The sequence below is a fragment of the Chenopodium album genome, chromosome 11 (genome assembly GCF_948465745.1).
Source record: "Chenopodium album chromosome 11, dcCheAlbu1.1, whole genome shotgun sequence".
NCBI classification, from domain to species: domain Eukaryota; kingdom Viridiplantae; phylum Streptophyta; class Magnoliopsida; order Caryophyllales; family Amaranthaceae; genus Chenopodium; species Chenopodium album.
The window spans coordinates 44,037,701-44,057,906 of record NC_137844.1 but is presented as its reverse complement, the minus strand read 5'-3'; the positions used below and the strand labels follow the sequence as shown (position 1 = coordinate 44,057,906).

The following is a 20,206-nucleotide window of genomic DNA, read 5'->3' as shown; positions in this document are numbered from 1 at the left end:
TAACTTATACGGAGTATGGATTTGGGTTATAAAGACTTAACTTACCATAAATTGAGCTAAAATAAGATGAGACGATAAGCAAGTCTAATGTGTATGGGGATTGTAAACTAAGACTAGTATACCAAAAAAAGGGGGGTCAAATAGCAAAAACCAGTGTGATAGTAAGAATAACGCATAAAAGTAGTTGAAGCAGTAGCAAAATTGAGTAATTTACGTGCTAAGCAACTGTTAAAAATGAATCAATCTCTGTCCTGTTGTACTACGACTACTGTCCACTACTACTACTACTGTTAACTTACCATTGCAAATCCCGTCCTACCTCTTTCTCTCTCCTCTATTTTTTTTAGAGAGAGTCAGACTTAAAGATCACCTGATTTTCCAGTTTTTAATTCTTTAAACCCCATTTTCATCAATTCTTTCAACCGTTTTCCACCCCCATTATCCTGTTTTCTAAGGTAGTAGAATACCCTTTAATTATTGTTTCATTAATTTCAATCTATTATGGTTTTTGGGTTTGTGTTTTTAGCAGAAATCTTGCAGATCTGTATGTAAATTTTGACCAAATTCTGGAAAAAAAATTGAAAATTTTCTCTAAGACATTTTAACAAACACTTGGTGTTCATAACATGTATGATTGATATAAAACATTGTTGGAGTGAAATTTTTCTTATGTGGGGTATTTTTCATTGTGGTCCAATTGTCCCTACTTGCTTTGTTTGTTTTATTTTGTATAATTTTTGGCAATTCTCTCTTTCTTTTTTGATGGGTATAGCTAATGTGGTACCATTTCACACTTTTGACAATATTGTTTATCTCATGTTTTGTTGTTATCAATTATGATGGTGTAATTGAATTCTGGGTGTGAAACTAGCTAGTACCCAATATTGTGATTTATGGGTTGATTTTTGTTTGTGGTTGATATTGTATAGGTATTTTGAAAGCTTTTGGAGTTGTTTTAATGGAGTCTCAAAATGAGGTAATTGTTGAGGAATGTAAGAATGATGGGGTCAATGAAATTGGAATTGATGAGAAACCCATTGTTGAAGAATTGGGGTTGAATCAGAATGTTGTTAATGATGGGAAGATTTCGGAATCGAACGTGGTTTCGAAGAATGTGGTAAAGTCTGATGCTTTAAAGGGTTCTAAGATCAAATCTGGTGGTCCAAAAGGATCCAAAACTGGTGGGATTGAGATCTCAAAAGTATCTAAGGTATAGTTTAATCATACCACTTTTGATTATTTTTGGAGGGAAGAGGGTTTGAATCTTGCTTTTTTAGGATTTTCAATTGTGTGAGTTGAGTGAACTAAAGTTTGCTGATGTGGATGCAGGAATCTGCTGCTACCAAGAAGGTGACTGAGAAAGCTAATGGGAAGAGTGGAGTGTCCTCCATTCGTAAACAGAAACCGAGTTTAAGTCAGAGTCTTTCGTTCCCATCAAAAGGCGGTCTTGGCAACTCGCTGAAGAAAAGCCTTGATGTTACTCCTGTGAAATCCAACTCAAAGCAATCACTAGCAAATGTTAAAAAGGCCAATACCTCTTCTTCTGAGGCATCATTGACTTCGGGTTCTGTAATGGATCATACAAATGGGCAAACGCCGAGTGAAGTTACTTCAAAAGAAACAAATGCTAAAAAGAGTGGGATATCTGTTAAGCAAACATCAAGTGCATCTACCCCAAGCATTAAGCGCTCTGTGGTAAAATTCGATCTTTTAGTGTTGAGTTTTGTGATTGTATATATTGATCTTTAACACCATTCATAATGGCGCTTCTTCTTTATCTTTTGTATTTGCATCAGTCAGCAAAATCTGGTTCAAAGGCTGCAAATGCTAATGGTCACACCTCCGAATCATCCATGTATGTTTGGGTACCATGTAATTTTAAATGTCGTTTCTTGTTTCTTTGAATGCTACTTTTTTGCACACAAGCAATTTAAGATGCTAATTATGTTCTAAATGACTTTCAGAGTAGTTGATCAAAGTCCCATGCCTGTCAAAGAAGTTTTTCCTGAGGTCGAGGATAGTGATGATTCGAAGGATTCAAATCAGTAATGTTCTTAACCTGCTACTTTATGTTATTCTGATGTTCATCATACCAGTATTTTGATCTGATCTTGTTGATGGGTTATCCTATGTTAACAGAAACCTAGATGATACTTCATCAAAGAAGAGTTGTGCCTCTGGATTTGCATTCAGGTTGGATGAACGTGCTGAAAAACGAAGAGAGGTATTATTCAGGAATGTTGTGTGTTATCTGATATTTAGCTGGTAAAATAGCAACTTTGTTGAGCTTTTATTATCAACTATAATAACAATTGGTGTTTGTTAACTCCATCAGTTCAATATGAAAATTGAAGAGAAGATAAATGCCAAAGAGGAAGAGAAAATTAACTTGCAGGCCAAGTCTAAGGTACTGAATCTCAGCTTTCTGTACAAACACGTCTATTTATGGTTATGGCTCTCTTGATTTTGACCTATCCTATATGTATAGTGAATCTGATCCATATTTCATCTATAAATATATGTTCTCTGATGTGTACAGGAGAGCCAGGAGGCAGAGATCAGGCGGCTGAGAAAGAGTTTGAATTTCAAAGCTACACCAATGCCAAATTTCTATAAAGAACCTCCTCCAAAAGTTGAAATAAAAAAGGTAGCTTAGCCATGTGATTCTTGACTGATTTTTTTTTTTTTTTTTTTACGTAATTAAATGCTCCAATGTTCTAATCTGAATGTTATAAAAGAATGTATCCTTGAACTTTCTGTATTGATGCTAGTTTAGCATCAATGAAATTTCACCTTAACGTCACCCCTTTTATTTTCTGAGCTTGTATTGGTTGGCTTGCCCAATTAGGAACCTGGATTTCATTTTAAGACTCTAGAAATTTTCTGAGCTTGTATTGGTTGGCTTGCCCAATTAGGAACTTGGATTTCATTTTAAGACTTTAGAACCCTAATACTTTGAGCTGTCCATTTCAGCCTCTCTTATTTGTTAAGGCCTAGTTTAGTTAAGTCTTTCTGTGATTCACCAATATTGTGTAAAAATGTAGTTCTTGAAAACTTTACGTGAGAATTTAACTGCAACTCAACCCTCAAGTATAATGCCTGATATACTTTAGGAAATTCTTGTTTTGTATTGATGTTTAACAGATGTGTTTAGGCATCTCTTTGGTGGAGGAACAGCTGTCATTCCCTGCTCCATAGGATATTCTTTTCTGTTACCAGGCTGCCTTTTATGTATACTGTTCTTGCTTTGTATGTTACGGGCTCTAAACTTAAGGATTGCCACACCCGTGGCTATGTGGCCATTATGTGTTGGACATAATGTTGACTAAGTCTCATACCTCAGTCCACATGTTCTCTGCTAGGTCTTTAGGGATGGCTCTTATCCATCCATATAATTTAGGCTGTTAGTTTGTTGCTTAATGTTCTCCTTGAATCAGCTAAATTTCCTATATATATGTGTGTACCTTTTTATCATATGGAGTACGTAGTTCTGAAATACTGCCTAAATCTTCACATGGTATTAGAGCACTCAATCATGATCCATCCCCTCAATAATTCATTTTGTTTTCTATCACTTCTTGTTACTTTCTTATCACAGTCTAACCCCAATGAGAACTAACAAGAACCATCCAACCCCTTGTGATCTCAATTCCTAATCCTGCCAAGCGTTATGGCAAACATTATGTTGTCTTACAGCTATCCCTGAAGTCTAAACTTGTAAAAATTTCACATTCACGAATTACAATATCCTTTGTATAGAGGCAGAATGAAGGCAACACTATTGCTCAAGTTAGATTCCAAGTTGGAACCCTATTAAGCAGTATACAACACCAATATGTGATAACTTATGTGGAGTAGCATAGTAGGTTTAACAAAACTATCTCAAGGTAAAGTGAAGATTGTATAAACAACTTATTATTGTAGTTTGTATGTGTAAGCAAAGTCAATACAGCTGAAATTAGATCACTATGTGTATGGGCTGTACAGACATCCAAACCCCGGCTCATACCCCTACTCAACTGAAGTGCCTGCTCTTACATTGTTGCATATGTTTAACTTCCATTTAGCTTGTGTTTTTTCTTGTTTTGATAATGTTATAATTCACAGATACCGACAACACGTGCAAAATCTCCAAAGCTTGGCAGAAATAAGAGCCCAGTTGCAGCAAATACTGCTTCTGAACTCAGTGCTCCTTGTGTAAGTCCTCGTGTGAGCAATGTGGTGAAGAGAGTTTATGCAAATGGTGAGAGAAGTGCTGATGCTGCTAAAAAGTCTGCCAAGAAATCCCAGTCAAAGCTTCAACCTCAAGAATCTGTTAATGCCAGGAGCGAAGAGAATGTGAAATCTAAACCAAAGAAAAAGGAAGCAATAGCTGAAAAAGATAAATCAAGTGGCAACACAAAGGAAGAAACCCAAAATTCGCCTCAATCTCCTTTTGAGGTTGCTGAGGAAGCAAAACAAGTCTCTGCAGTGGAAATTTCCCAGGACGATGGGCTGATAACAAATGCTACCAAAACTGAGGCCATGTCTAGTGAAATTATGGTTGGGGGTTGAGGAAAGAGTTTCTGTTTTCGTGGATGCTGAAACTTCCTGCGGCTTGCTGAGGTTGATGCTGTTTGTAAAAAGGGCATATGTATATTGGGAGTTGTATATCATTTATAATTTGTTATGTTAAGGGGGAAAAGATGAGAAACCTATGTATTGGCACCTTAAACGTCAATATATTGTTGTCTTTTTTTTTTTTTTTTTGTTCATTAATATTATAGTTTTTGGGTAAAATATTCAATTCTTTGGTCTGGTTTCCCATCATGTACTCAGCCTCAAACACTAGAAAGAGTATGAATTCAGAAAACATTGATAATTTCTCTGTACATAAACTCTGGGATCTTTTTTTTTTGTTTTTTTTTTAATAGTAATCAGTAGAGTAATGATATTTCCCTCAGTTGGCAAACCAATGAGCATGAATCAGGATTAAACTCCTTTGTTTTGTGCCAATAATTTTTGTCCAACTAATATGGAGTACATAATTAGTTGGGCAAGCTGATGATCAATTCTATTTTTCAATAATATTGATCCTAGATATGTAACAGCAGTTTGTCTTCTAAGAACTACAATCATCAAGAATGGTGGATTTGATTGGGAATATTTGCAAATTGCAACCATTTAAAGTTAGTATTTTTCAAATTGCAGCCATTTTAAAAAAAAAAAAAAAAAAGTTGCAAATTGCAGCCTAAAAGTGCTTATAAATTGTAAATTGCAGTCCAATTTAATTTTTTCATCGGTTTACATGTCGAAAAATATTCGATTAAGGTTTTAGGGGTCATTTTAGCTTTAAGGGATCCGAATTGAGCTCGAAATTAGCAAAAAACGTAAGTGCCTCGTTTTAACAGCAAAAAATAAATAGTTGCCCACAAATCGATATATTTTTGTTACGCAAAACAAGGCACTAACGTTATTTTTTGCTAATTCCGAGCTCAATTCGGACTCTTAAGAGCTAAAATGGCCCCTAAAATACTAAATGAATATTTTTCGACACGTAAAACCGATGAAAAAGTTGAATCAGGCTGCAATTTGCAATTTTTTTTTAAATGGCTGCAATTTGCAAAATACAAACTTTATATGGCTGCAATTAGCAAATTTTCCATTTGATTGATTATAGAAGAAAAAAAAATCCAAGCAATTAAGACTATTAAGTTACCAAGTTCAATGGCTTCAAAAAAAAAAAAAAGTTACCAAGTTCAATTGTGGAACAAATTTCAATTTCTTTATCTTATTATATTTTTAATTCAACTAGTCGTTGGAGCACACGCGATGCACGTGCCCCCCCCCCCCCCCGATGGCAAGATAAATAAACTTCGTGGTTGTGTTCGGTTTTTGTGATATTCGTGGTTGTATTCGGGTTTTGCAGTAGCAATAATACATTAATTTACAAGGAGTAGTGATAAAGTTTCTACGGGGAAATATTTATAGAACAACAACTTTAAAAATAAAAAAGCTATCTAGAATTTGTTAGAATTTAAAGATTTTTAAAAAATGATATTATTATTTTAAATATTATTTTAGAACGCAATATAGTTTTTTTTATTGAGTAGCTAAATAATTTTCAAATATCTCCGTCTTAAAATGATTATGATAATAAGGAGCAGTAATAAGGAAATGCAATTTTAAAGGTTAAAGTTATGTAAAATAGATTAAATGCAATACATATGAAAGAATTGCATATTTCTTTGTTATTAGTCTACATAATTGGTGTGATCTAAACTTATTCAAAGCCTGTTTATGTATTTGTATATTTTTTCTTTGAGTTGAATATTGAATTTTAGCGCTATTTTTATCATATACGATCTAATTTAGGCAAAAGTAATTGTCTTGGCCAAAAAACGTTTCGTTTCTCAATAATGAGGTGTAAAAAGAATTTTCTTTCACTCTCTCCCAGACCCTCCTCTCTATCTCTCTCCTCCCTTTTGATCTCTTTTTTACCTGCCTTCTCTCTCTCTATTCCCTTGGTCTTGTCTCCTTGTTTTTTTAAAAAAATATTTTACTTTTTTAATGGCTTTGAAAATTATAGGCCGCAGTTGCTCGTCTCTCAATCATTCCTTCTTTTTTATTGGGTGAAACTCTTTCTCTCACTCTTTTTTTTTTCTTTCCTAATCTCTCTTGTCCTTGTTCTATCCTTAAAAAGGCTTTGAAAATTATAAGCTGCATACTTGTTCTCCCAATCCATATCCCCCGGCTATTTTATCTTTCCCGGCTTTTCCCTATATATTTCTCTCTTTCTTCCGGCCTCCTTCTCTCTTTTCTTTTCCAGCCCCTCTCTGTGTCTCTAGGCCCCTTTATCTCTTATCACTCTATCACTTCTTCTTTTAACCCTTCTCACCCTCTTCTGGTCCTCTCTCTCTTTCTTTCTCCCTCTTAGGCCCTCTTTCTTTCTCTTTTCTCTTAACTCCTCTCTCATGTCCTTTGTTTCTTTCAATCTCTCCTAGACTTCTTTTCTCTCGTCCTCCCTTTCTCTCTTTCTCGGCCCCTTTGTCTCTTTTTCGGCCCGCGTTCTCTCTTGACCCTTCTATTTCCCAACTCCTTCCCTTTCTCTCTCTCTTTTCTCCTTCCTTCCTTCCCTAACTCATCCTCTCCCCTCCCCCTAGCCCCTTTCTCTTCCACTTACTCTCTCTTCCCTTATCCTCTCTTCACATGTCCTTTCCTCTCTTAACCTGCTCTCTCTCTTTTCCAGCCCCCCTCTCTCACGGCCCCATTCTTTCTCGTTGCCCTTCTCTTTTCCAACTCCCCCCCTCTCTTTCTCTCTCTCCCTCCCTCTCTCGTATGTGATGAGTGTTATTTTGACATTTATTTTCAAGTCATGTTCCCAAATTTTAGGTTAATTCCTTTAAAATTTAATGTCTTTATTTATGTTATATATATATATATATATATATATATATATATATATATATATATATATATATATATATATATATATATATATATATATATATATATTATGGCGTATTTCTCCTTTGTGTGTTTTTATACATTAATTAAGGTCATTTTGGAAGATAAAAAGATGAACAAAATAGAGGGTTTCAATGTATATGGAAAGAAACGTGATATATGTAAACTAAAGGAAATATTACGCAAGAATCCAACACGTTCTACCTTAAGGTTGAATTCATTTTCTAAATATGTTATCAATCAGATTGACTTTCTAGACAAATTATCACATTAGTATTGATTTTTTATCACATGAAATTGACAATTAATTGACCATCTCTTTCTCTTCCTCCCTCCTTCCTTTCCTTTCTTATCTTATGATTTTCAAAATTTATAAAGTTAATATTTATTTGCATTCCCCCCCTTCTCAATCATTCTCCTCTCTGTTTCCATCTCCTGTTACATTGTACCACTTAGGTTTTCCAAATTTTTAAAGTCTTTTTTAAAAATATTGTTTTTCTTTTCAAATTCTAAATTCTTTTCAAAAGTATTGTATATCTTCGATTTATTCGGTTAAATAGAATATTGTGTTCGCACATAACATTTTTAAAAGTGTATACATAACTTGATATGTAAGTATGTAACGTTCATGCAAATGGAGGAGCATAGGAAAAAAGGATGAGCTAGTATTCTAAAGTTCTCAGATACATTAGAGTCATTACTGTCACGCTATTTCAACACATGGTTGCAGTTTACATGGTGTGTCATAACCATTAGAATCAATGATCACGTGTGGTCCCTTGAATTATCAAAAAGCTTTAAAGCGCTTGATATTTATTAGGAGCTAATAAAAAAGGTCATTATAAATATTTTACATCCTACATTTTACTTTAGACAAGGCCTCTTAATTGTTTTCTCTCACTAAGAGTTTTAAGAGACCATACTACACTATTCCAAGTACAAACATCTTCTTCAAAAAAAAAAAAAAAAGTACGGACATTTTCAAAGAATCCACGCTGATATAAATAAGTGTTTTGGGCTGATTCCAAGCCAAAAAATTATCATTAATCCTGTAAAGAGATTTCAGTTAAAGTAGAAGTTAGATAAATTCTACCAAAGCACAATCATGTTTAATAAAAATATAAAAATAAAAATAAAAGCTTAGCAAGTACCCAAAATCCCACACTTTTCTTGCTTTTTTTTGAGTTGGAAAATATATTAAGAAGTTGAGAACATGTAACCGAGAACAAGATTTAGCCCATTAAGGTATGACAGGGTTTAGTCCATCTTCCACTACACTTAGTTTCACTCTATCTCTAGTCTCCACCACTCTCTTCTCTATTAGAGTCAAGCATTGTTGAACATTGACTCTATATTTTATCATTAAATATAAATGAGGAGTACTTCCATGTTCAAACAATCAGACAGATATTACTTCATCTTTATACACGCTAATTATTATTCCTCCAAGAATCGTATGTGAAATATATTAAACAAACATTGAATTAAGGAAAATTTGGATTTTGGTACCTCAAATATGTGGCTAATTGAAATTTCGTACCCATTTAAAATTTATTTTTAAATTGGTATCTCCAAAAACTCATAACTGTAGCTTTTAGTACCTCCGTCAACATTCTGTCAAATTTTCCGTTAGTGGGTCCCACATTAACGGCTAGTTTGTTAATTCCCCCCTTTTAAATAATGACTCTGTTCCTCTTTTTTTCCCATTTGATTGTGTTTAAAATTTGGAATCAAAACAGTGAGTTTCTTGGAAAGGATTTGAATTAAAGTTAGGGTTCTAGTTCATTGTTGAATTGCGAAGGTTGTGCGAAGATTGTAGACGCGTTTCTGAAGCACTGTTGGAGGCGAAAAAAAGAGGTCAGCTTTCACTAATTTTGTATACAAATGCTAAATTTGAAGTTGAATTGAGTTGAATTGTGTTATAGTTGTGGTTCATATGTTATTAAATTGTGATTTGTATTGCCAATTGTGGGTTTAATTGAATTATGTTGTTATAATTTTATGATTTGGAAAATTAGGGTTCTTGAATTGAATAATTTAGGGAAATGTTGTTTTTTGAAATTAATGTTGCGTGTTAGTAATTTATCTGAAATTGGGCTTTTTTGTTGCATGTTTGTTTCAATTTTATTTACAGAATGGCTGAGAATAGGGTGGTTTTCAGATTTAAGTACTTGAGGGTAGTTATTGACATTGAAGTAGAAATAGGTAAAGACAACTTAATGGATAAATGCCTAGAGTTTGAAGACCGTCTGCATGAAATGGATGATCCAGTAGAAGGATCTGTAGATATCTTGTTTCCCAAATTTCAGTATATTTATAAAGGGAAATATAGGGATTTAGAAGATGATGGTGATGTGTTCAAAATGATTAGGAGGCTACCTAATAAGGACATCTACACCATTCATGTTGGCACCACTGATGATCCTGGGTTCTTAGCAGATTGTATGTGGGAGTATAGGCAGAAACAAAATGGGAATTGGCCACCCCCTGGCTATCCTCATTTTGGTGCTCAACCACCAGTTTGACAAGGTTTGTGTGAGATTGGTGTGTGTAACAGGTGTTTCTGTTGTAGTTGTTGTGCCTAATGCCCCCTTTTTTTTGTTTGCTATCTGCAAGAATTAAAATGTCCTGGAATACTGAATCTCCCTCTAAACTAAAGAAGTGTAACTGTGGATTGCCACTTGCAAGGCTGACATCTTGGACAAGGGACAAACCAGGGTGCAAGTTCAAGGCTTGCAAATTTTGGGATCCAAACACTGAGACAAGGGGATGCAAATGTTTTGAATGGGTTGACTCAGAACAAACTGATTGGCAAAGGAATGTTATCAACCAGCTGCTGGTTGACAAGAAGTTGATGAAAGCTGAGATGAATTCTTTGCAAAGGGAGGTTGATGATCTGCTTGGGCAAAGGAGGTGTTTGCTTAATGAAGTTGACACATTGAAGACTAAATGCAAGGCCTTGTCTGGTGACAGGAAGAAGATGACAGGCAGCAATGGCACTTCTGACAGAGTTCACTTGGTTGTATTAGTTGCATTTAGTGTATTTGTTATGATTTTAGGAATTAGTGTAGTAATTAAACTGGTTTAGGGGAGTTTGACGGAATCCAGGACATTCTGTTCAAGTATGGTGATGTAATGTTTTTAATTTTAGTTGATGTTGCTTTCAAGTGAACTTGCTCACAATCAATGAAATTATGAATTTCAAACATTCTTGCATTTGAAATATATGGTTGATTTGTCTACTGAATTACATTGATATGTTATATATACACATACATATATGTTCAACAAAAGGTGACTGAGCACAAAAAGTAACTACTGAATATATATGTTCAACATACTGAATACATATTGTTTGCTATTAAATGAACACACCCATCAAAGTTCAAAGTAAACACTAATTTTTTTCTTGCTTGTCCTGGTTCCTGTGGTGTTCTTTGCTGTAGTAGTTGTTGATGTCTGGCTGCACAGGTATGGTTCTGCTCCTGCAGACTTCCTTGACCTTGTATTTGGTCCTTGTGATGATGCTGCTGCTCCCTGGGATGGCCTTGCTGCTCCTTGAGATGGTCCTGCTGGCCCATGAGATGCAGCTGCTGCTCCTTGTGATATCGCTACTTTTGATGCTGCTGCTTTTGATGCTGCTTTTGCTGCTGCTGCTTTTGATGCTGCTTTTGCTGCAGCAGCTGCAGCTTTCTTCTTAGCCTCCTCTTGTGGAAATTTTTTATTTGCAATGCTATTAAGACCTGCTGATGCCCCAGGAGTATTCTGCACACATAAAAAAAATACACAACAATTAAAAACAGAACCAAATCATCTGTTTGCTGCATATGAACATGGAATATGTTCAGAATTGACCTTGTTTAAATCCCTTGCTGCTTTTATTCTCCTTTGTTCTACTACCCATGGTTTGTTTACAACATCCTTGCCCTTTGTGTTAGGATGGGAAGAAGACTGTGTCATTTCTGCAAGCACATTAGAGCATGTTTTGGCATAGTGACCAAACTGAACACACTTTTGGCACCTCTTTTGCCTTTTTTGTGTACTACCCTTTACTGCCTCAGGTACACCTTCACCCCTGTCCTTCTTCCTCTTTTTGGAATTTGGTTTGCCAGGCATCACTCTCACCGGTGGAGATAGTGGCTCCTTTACCTGAACCTTATCCCAGTGATTGGGACCTAGCATAGGTTGTACAGGCAAATCATATGCCTCAATATATCTATCCTTTGTGTAATAGTGGTCCACATACTATTCTGGGTCACTTCTCTTATCTAGTATGCAAGCAAACCCATGCACACAAGGGAGGCCAGTTAATTGCCAGTGGTAGCATGTGCAAGTTCTGTTTTGAAGGTCAACTGCCACTTGGTCTACATTTAGGTTAACCTCATAGGTATCATCCCTTGATACCTGCACTATGTAGTGCTTAGCCACCCTCTCCATCCTCTCAAACAGCTTACTCACATAAGGCATCACCCTTCCTTGTACCTTTTTCACACCCTCCCACTTGTCACTATGCATTTTCATTGCATATCTCCTTAACCACTCCATTTGGGTTAGGATTGGTTTATCCCTAGCTTCTCTAATACAGGCATTGAAGGTTTCACACATATTGTTAAGAAGCATATTGGATTTGCAGTTAGTGGAAAAGGCATGCCTAGACCAATGTTGGGCAGGGGTGTTGTCTAGATACTCATATGCATCCTCACTAAGGAATCTAATGGATTCCATTGCAATTTCAAAATCAGCCTACAATATTCCAACACAATAACATGCTTAAGCAAAATGGACAACAAGCACACTTAGGAACAGTATACAAACCAAAACGCTTAACAAACCAAAACACAAGGACATAACTAATCAAACCAAATCACCACCAATGCAATTTTCAACAAAATCAACAACAAATTTAAGACTTTATAATAAGGGTAAGAGCCTTTCATACCCAAGTAGTGGCTCTAGCATCATTCCAAAACAGTTCTTTGAATGTGGACCTTGTGAACTGTAGTTTGAAATTGGCCCATATATGCCTCACACAAAACCTCTTCTCAGCAAAGGGCACCACCTCCTCAAATGCTTCAAGCAGTCCCTAAACACACAAGATCAAAACATATTGGTCAGTCAGACATACATCTCAACAAACTTGCAAAAATGGAAAATGAGATGTTTCTTAACTAACCTTCTGCCTATCTGACATATAAGTGAATCCACCTCACATTGCTAAATCATCAAGGCTCTGCTTCAAGCATTCCAAGAGCCAGCATCAGGTTTCTTTATTCTCAACCTCCACAGTAGCCCAGGCAAAGGGATAGATACTGTTGTTCCCATCCTTTCCCACAGCCACCAAAATCTGACCAGGGTAAGAGCCTTTTAAATGGAATCCATCCACACCTATTAGTGGCCTACATCCTTTCAAGAAACCCCTTACCAATGCAGATAGGCACACATACATCCTTAAGAACAAAGGTGGCTCTGGCCTATCTAACTGATCAACCACCACATTCACTACAGTCCCTGGGTTATACTTCTATACTGCCTTCCCATAATCCCATACTCTAGCATATTGTTCAATGGCAGACCCATAGATCATGAATTTTGCCCGTGCTCTAGCTAGCCATGCCTTGTAATGCCCAATTTTAATGCCCAAATCACTTAAAACTCTATCCTTGAAGCTGTTTATCTTCCAACTGGGATTACTTCTCTACTCTTCAACATATTTCTCAGCTAATTACTCTACAGTCACATTTGCATTCATGTTGCTCCTCATACAATTATGTTCTAACCTAAGGTCCTGAATTTGCCAAGCACAACTCTTGAACAGAGGCCTAGCAATCACCTTGAATCTGCACCTCCTAACTTCCTCACTACAATTACACATAGGCAGCTTGCTCCTCTTTGAATCCCATACACAACCACATCTCCTCCTACAGAAAGTGGTTAATTTCACCTTGTTGTTGTGCAAGAAATAAAACTCATATCTATTTTCAATGGCATGAGTTCTTAGGGCTTTCCTAAGCACCAAAATGTTGCTGAACTTCTTATTCTTCACCAACACAATTGGTTTCTTGAAATCTGTCTCCTCTCTGAACCATGGACTGTTATCTTGCTCTTCATCAGACCCATGTTCACTTCTCAGCTCCTCATCATCACTGTCTTCTTCCTTAAGTCCAACCTCAGGCTGCCTAATATCTTTAACAAGTTGATCCAACTTCTGCTTACTGCCCTGACCTGAAACACCACCAGGCTGCACAATTGCCAAACTCCTTTCCACTTCTCCTAGAATCTTAGAAGTACCCTGATCCAACCCCTCATCTTCAAAATCACCCTCTTCCTCCTCTCCTGGATTCCAATTTATATCTATATCACTAAAATCCTCACTTGAAGATCCAGAATCAGTCTCCTCATCATCAGTGAACAACTTCTTTTGACACTTACCCTTTCTTTTCCCCTCTAATTTGGCTCTCTTTTTCCCAACCCAACCTCTTCAATGAGCTTCCCTTTCCCTTTATCAATTCCAGGTTTGAGCTTCTCCTTTGACACTCCCACCCTCTTATCACTCCCTTCAGAAAACCTAAGACTCCTCCTAACTATTGGCTCACTCACAATAGTACCAGTTTCTGTTGGGTTGGATAGTTGCCACCTGGGGCTCCTCCTCACTACTAAATAAGTACAAGGCTTTTTTGGAGTGTGTTTAGCAGGGCTTTTTGCTTTAATTGGGGGTTTGGATACTTTTTTAGTAACTGTAGATTGGGGTGGGCTGACCTTAGAAAGACTGTCACTGGTGTTGGGTGGGCTCAGCTTTGGGTTTTGACTTGGGCTTTCAGTCTGAATTGGATCTGTTTGGTCAGGATTTTCTTCAGAAACAGTACAGAACAACTCCAGGTGCCCATCTTTGTGTTTAGCCTCAAGAAACCCCTTTACAGCCTCATCATCCTCTAATCTCCTTTCCCAGTCAACCATGATTGCTGGCAACAAGTAAGGAGTCCAGGTGGGGCATTGGGACAGCTTTGCTAACATGAAGGAAATCCATTCCCAATACCATCTTGAAATCATCCATTGGTGCCACAGTGAAGTCGAGAGTACCACTCTAGTCTCCAATCTTGGCTTTCACGTTCTTTGTGGTACCGTGGATCGGGCGAGCTTCTGCGTTGACAGACTTTATGCGGCCCCCGCCTCATACCACTTCCAACCCCAACTAGCTGGCAATCTCCCAAATGACAAAGTTGTGGGTGGCTCCAGTGTCAACCATAGCTTTGACCTTCTTCCCATAATCAATACTTCCACGTACATCAGTTCCGACGCATCTGCTCCCATGGAGTACATGAAACGTATTGAACTTAGTCTCGAGGGCTTCTCTTCGTCGTTCTCCGCTTCCTCCCTGCTTTCTACTTTCTCCTGTTTGAATGACATCAAGGAGAGTTTCTTCTGAAGGTTGTCAATTTCCCCTTTGTGGCAACACTCGAACCATTTGTGAGGCTCACGACAAAGAATACAAGTGAGGGGCTTATTCCACGAGGCGGAGCTGGAGGCCGCACATTTGTTGGTCGACGTGAATGCTCCATTTCTTCGGAGGTCGTCTCCCCCACTCTTGTACCTAATCCCCATGTTGTTCGAACTGACTTGGGAGTTCCCAGTGCTGCGCTTTGGGGTACTAGATGATGACCCACTAGTTCCTTTCTTCTAGTTAAATCCCTTATCCGACGAGTAATCCATCAACCTTTCAGCTGCGGCTATGGCCCCCGACAAGGTGTCTATCTTCCGGCGCCAAATCTCTATTTGGGCCTAATCCTTCAAGCCCCGTACAAAATTAAACAGGCGGTCCTTCTTGAACATGTCATGGATCTCTAGAATGAACGCGGAATATTCTTTTACATACTCCCGAATAGAGGTCTTATGTTGTAAGGTTGCCAACTTTGTACGAGCCACAAACTTCGTGTTCTCTGGGTAAAATTGAGCTATTAGTTCCTTCTTTAAATCCTCCCAAGTATCTACCGACGTCCTCTTTGCTTGTATGTCGGCGTACTTGGTTCGCCACCAGAGTTTCGCATCGTCCACCAAATACATTGTGGCCGTGTCGACCTTAAGATCATCTTCCAATTGGCATATGCGAAAGTATTGTTCCATATCGAAGATGAAGTTATCGACTTCCTTTGAGTCTCTCGTGCCATTAAAGGTCCGAGGTTTAGGAGCTTTTATCTTACTCCCACTTCCCCTAAGTCCTCTTCGGGCACGCATCAAGGTAGCACATTTGTCTTGTGCTTCGTCTGCTATTCCTTGAACGAAATTGAGCTACTCTGTCAACCCGTCCACCGTTGACGCAAGCCTTTCCCCAGCTTGCTTTATCACTATGTCTTCGATCTTAGGTACTCTATCTTTGAGTACATCCCAATATTCCGACTTGCCTTCGAGCCAAGCAATTCTTTCTTCCCACGTATCAGCATGTTCAAGCATCACCATGCTTGGAGTGCTTAGAATGAGCCTCAGCTCTGATACCAACTATCACGGTCCGAAGTTCTGACGCCGGATCGAGCGGCGCGCTCTTGTTTATTGGCGACAAGGACGCAAGCCTAGAGCGGAAGAGGTTCGTGAGAATACAACAACACGGACCAAGGTTATCTCAAAGAAGCACTCGCCAACAACGGGTGTGGAGTCGGGGCTTGTGACGACCGATACTTCAAAGCCGGTACAAGCAGAACCGACGAGATAAAAGCGTCTTTTGAGGTTTCTTGGTTTGGCGGGGGATGCTATAAAACAAGGTAAGCACAATATCTATAAAGGATTAAACAACACACAAGTCTTAAAGAAATAGCAATGGGGTAAGGAGCTTTGATTCAATAACCATTTACTACTTAAAGAGCTTTATATTGATTGCATAGAGAAATACAAGTGAACACTGAAACTACAGTAACACAATAATACTCCCTAGAGTCTAGAAGGTAAAAAGAAAAGGCTTAGAAGGTAAAACATAAGGAAAATACAAAGAAAAGGAAAGGGGATACATAGAGAAAGAGGCGGATTCTAACACAAAGGAAGGGCTCTGTACTCTCCATTACAGATGACAAGCAAATGCAATTGGCTAAGCAAGGGCAATTTCGACAATTCATTAAAATGAAGGGTATCTATGTAATAGCACCCAAAAGAATTGTTCACAAGCTACAGTTAATTCGTTTTGCATTTTTTATAATGGTTATAGATTAAGTTAGTTACTGTTAATTGGATATTACTTGAGTCCTTCGAGTAGGGTGAAAAGTGAGAGTACGAGTGTCCCTGCTAGGGTTCCATAATCTTAGTATTCTTAAGCAAATCCGATCGTTTTTCTACTGTGATTTCTTCTGTGAGTTTACTTTTTGTTTTTATTTTGTCATGGAGGATCAATTGGTGAAGGAGTGGGATATTTTGAAACTGACGAATGAGGAAAATTTGGTGCTTGAGGGTTCGAACGACGCTGTGGAAGATAATGGGTCGAATCCGAAGGTTGCATTGTCGTTGGTGGGAAAGCTTTTGACGAAGAAACCTTTCAACTTGGAATCCATGAAAAGGGTACTGAAAAATTTATGGTGAATTGATGACAATGTGGCTGTGCGGATGATTGATACCAATTTATTTGTGTTTCAATTCTTTAGCATTGATGACAAGAACAAGGTGATGGAAGGAAGACCTTGGGCTTTTGATAACCAAATTCTGTTGTTGAAGGAGCCTAGGGCTGATGAACAACTGTCGGAGGTCGAATTCAATTCGTGCCCTTTCTGGATACGGCTTATTGATGTACCTTTTGGCAAGCGTCATATGCAATTTGCGCGTGAAGTAGGTGACTGTGTTGAACAATGCTTGGAGGTGGATGACTTTGATCCTTTGGGGTGGGAGGAATTTCTTAGGGTCAGTATTAATTGACATTACCAAACCTCTCCGAAGGGGGTTAAAAGTTGATGTTGATGCCCATACTACTAAGTGGGTTGGCTTTAAATACGAGAGGTTGGGTGATTTATGCTATTATTGTGGTAGGATTGGTCATAATGATAAGGATTGTGATGTTAAAGAAAGCAGAGAAGGAGGTTCACCTGTTGTGTTTCAATACGGCCCTTTTTTGGCCGCCTCTCCTCTTCAAAGGTCCTGTGTTCCTGTCATGGAGAGGGAGAAAGAGAAGACATGGCTAACTAATATGGTTGTGAGGGGGAGAATCTAGAAAACCGATTATAATGACCCTAGAGCAATAAGATTGGTCCACCAGGGGCAGCAAGAGAGCTCCTATTTTCTTCTCTAAAAGCGCAGGCTTCGACTTCTCCGAAGAAAAGGGCGATAAAACTGGAGGCAATGGCTGTTGAGGGGAGTACTGAATTAGTGTTGTGACCTGTGTCAGTGCATGAGGATAAGGGTGCTGCATATGATGTTGTGCATAGCCATGTGGCTGTTGCTCTTGCTACTGATGGCGACATTACAAAGGGTTCGGATGGTGGTGTGACGGGGAAGACTACTTGTGTGGAGAAAGGAAGGCAGGGAACATCATATGACCGTAAGAAATAAGTGTCCAATGAAGTTGTTGATATGGATACCTCAGAAAGCTTTGGTGGTGGGGTCCAATCACGTAAGAGAATGGCAGATACTCTTGGTGATATGAAGCAGACTACTAGCACTACTATAGAGAAAAAAATGAAGGTTGGTGATTTTGTTAGTAGCTCAAAATTATCTGTACTTAAAGTAGAGGGTCTTAGGGATGTCCAAACCCTCGAAAAGCAATGAAAATATTAAGCTGGAACTGCCACAGGGTTGACAACTCGTGGACGGGTAGGGCTCTCCAAGACATGTGTTGGAGAGATAAGCCAAATATTGTCTTTATTATGGAGTCTATGATTGATGACAAAAGATTTAATAAAATAAAAAATAAATGTGGCTATGTGAATGGTGTTTGTATTAGTAGTGTGGGTAATTCTGGGGGATTGGGGATGTGGTGGAAGGATGTGAATGTGAATGTTGTCTCTTACTCTATGCATCACTTTGTTGTTGATATTCTTGACGAAAATAACATTGCAAAATGGAGGGCGATTGGTGTTTATGGATGGCCGGAACAAGCTAATAAACAATTGACTTGGTCCTTGATGTCTGATCTTAAAGCGGAATGCAATTTACCATGTATTATGTTCGGTGACTTCAATGAAATTGTTAGCTTGACGGAAAAAGAAGGAGGCGCTCTTAGGAGTGAGAGACTTATGGATGCTTTTCGAAGTGCGATTGATACATGTTCTCTTCGAGAACTTGGTTATAAGGGAAGTATTTTCACTTAGGAAAGGGGTAATTCTATGGAGACGTTTGTTAGGGAGAGGTTGGATAGGTTCTTGGCTGATGAGGAGTGGTGCCTTTTGTTCCTGGATTATGAGGTGCATAATATGCCGATTTTCAAGTCTGACTCAGACCATGCTCCTATTTTGTTGTCTACTGTGAAAAAAGGTGCGAACTCTTATGAGGGAAGTGCAAAAAAGTTCAAATCATTTTGGCTCTCAAATAAAAATTGTGGATCGATGGTGGAGTGATGGGGAGGGCTTGAATATTATGAGTAGGCTGGCAGTTTGTAGTGAGGCTCTTGGGTCATGGGAGGCTCTTACCTTCGGTTCTGTGAAAAAAAGAATAAAAAATGTGAAGAAAAAAATCCGAGAATTGAAGAAGGGCTCTATGGATGGCGGCAAACTAGAGAGATATAATGAGTTGTCGGTGGAACTCAAGTCGTTGCAAAAGTTAGAGGAATCATATTGGTACGCCAGAGCTCGGGCTAATGAGCTTAAAGACGGGGATAAACTAACCAAATATTTTCATCATAAGGCAAGCCAAAGGAAAGCTCATAATAGAATTATTGGGTTGAAGAATGATGATGGTGAGTGGTTTGACCAACGGGTTAATCTTGAACGATTGATTTCAACCTACTTTGAGAATCTGTTTTCTAGGATGCTCTGGAAGGGATAGAAAATGTGATCACAGAAGAGATGAATGAGGTGCTTGACTGTAAGCCAACAGGAGAAGAGATTAAAGCTGCTCTTTTCCAAATGCATCCAAATAAGGCTCCGGGCCCTGACGATATGCATGCTTTATTTTTTCAAAAATTTTGGCACATTGTTAGCCCTGATATTATTGCTTTTGTGAAGAGTTGGTGGAAAGGGGATGTGAATTTAAGGGATGTGAATAAAACCTGTATTGTTCTTATTCCGAAATGTACGTCTCCAACGCAGATTTTAGAATTCAGGCCTATTAGCTGTTATAATGTGATATACAAGATTGTTTCGAAAACAATGGCTAATAAATTGAAGGGGTTTCTAGATAAGGTGATCTTTCCTAATCAGAGTGCGTTCATTCCTGGGCGCCTCATTTCTGATAATGCGCTTGTGGCTTTTGAAATTTTTCACTCTATGAAGCGTGGTGGGGAAGGTAAGGAGGGTAGCATTGCCATGAAGTTTGATATGGGTAAGGTCTACGATCGGGTGGAATGGGTGTTTTTAGAGAAGGTGATGGATAGGATAGGGTTTTCGAGTACCTGGATTGGTAGAATTATGAGTTGTCTGCAGAGTGTGAATTTTGCGTTCAAAATTAATGGGCAAATATCGGGTTCGGTGGATCCTACTAAGGGGCTCCGACAAGGTGATCCTATCTCTCCATATCTTTTTCTTCTTTGTGCTGATGCCTTCTCAACTCTACTAGGGAAGGCGGCTAGGGAAAATCGTATCCATGGTGCTAAGATATGCAAGGGTGCACCTCGAGTGTCACATTTGTTTTTTGCTAATGA

At 38.2% G+C, this 20,206-nt stretch overlaps 2 protein-coding genes across 2 annotated transcripts; both read left to right on the top strand.

The window, feature by feature from the left end:
- Positions 1-285: 285 nt before the first annotated feature.
- LOC145567592 (uncharacterized) lies at positions 286-4,745 on the top strand. Its single transcript, XM_081626903.1, has 9 exons — positions 286-455; positions 930-1,210; positions 1,330-1,695; positions 1,797-1,855; positions 1,965-2,045; positions 2,140-2,224; positions 2,336-2,407; positions 2,540-2,647; positions 4,108-4,745. Exons 2-9 carry the CDS (start codon positions 959-961, stop codon positions 4,552-4,554), a joined length of 1,470 nt encoding a protein of 489 aa, XP_081483029.1. The 5' UTR covers positions 286-455; positions 930-958; the 3' UTR covers positions 4,555-4,745.
- Positions 4,746-18,173: 13,428 nt separating this feature from the next.
- On the top strand, positions 18,174-18,719 carry LOC145566663 (uncharacterized). Its single transcript, XM_081626011.1, has one exon. It carries the CDS (start codon positions 18,174-18,176, stop codon positions 18,717-18,719), a length of 546 nt encoding a protein of 181 aa, XP_081482137.1.
- The last annotated feature ends 1,487 nt before the right edge of the window (positions 18,720-20,206 follow it).

Excerpts from the sequence above, each read along its gene's own strand:
- LOC145567592 (XM_081626903.1), top strand. The coding sequence starts at position 959 with ATGGAGTCTCAAAATGAGGTAATTGTTGAGGAATGTAAGAATGATGGG. Across the intron at positions 1,696-1,796 it reads CAAGCATTAAGCGCTCTGTG|TCAGCAAAATCTGGTTCAAA; the intron begins GTAAAATTCGAT and ends TATTTGCATCAG. Across the intron at positions 1,856-1,964 it reads CACACCTCCGAATCATCCAT|AGTAGTTGATCAAAGTCCCA; the intron begins GTATGTTTGGGT and ends AATGACTTTCAG.
- LOC145566663 (XM_081626011.1), top strand. The coding sequence starts at position 18,174 with ATGAAAATATTAAGCTGGAACTGCCACAGGGTTGACAACTCGTGGACG.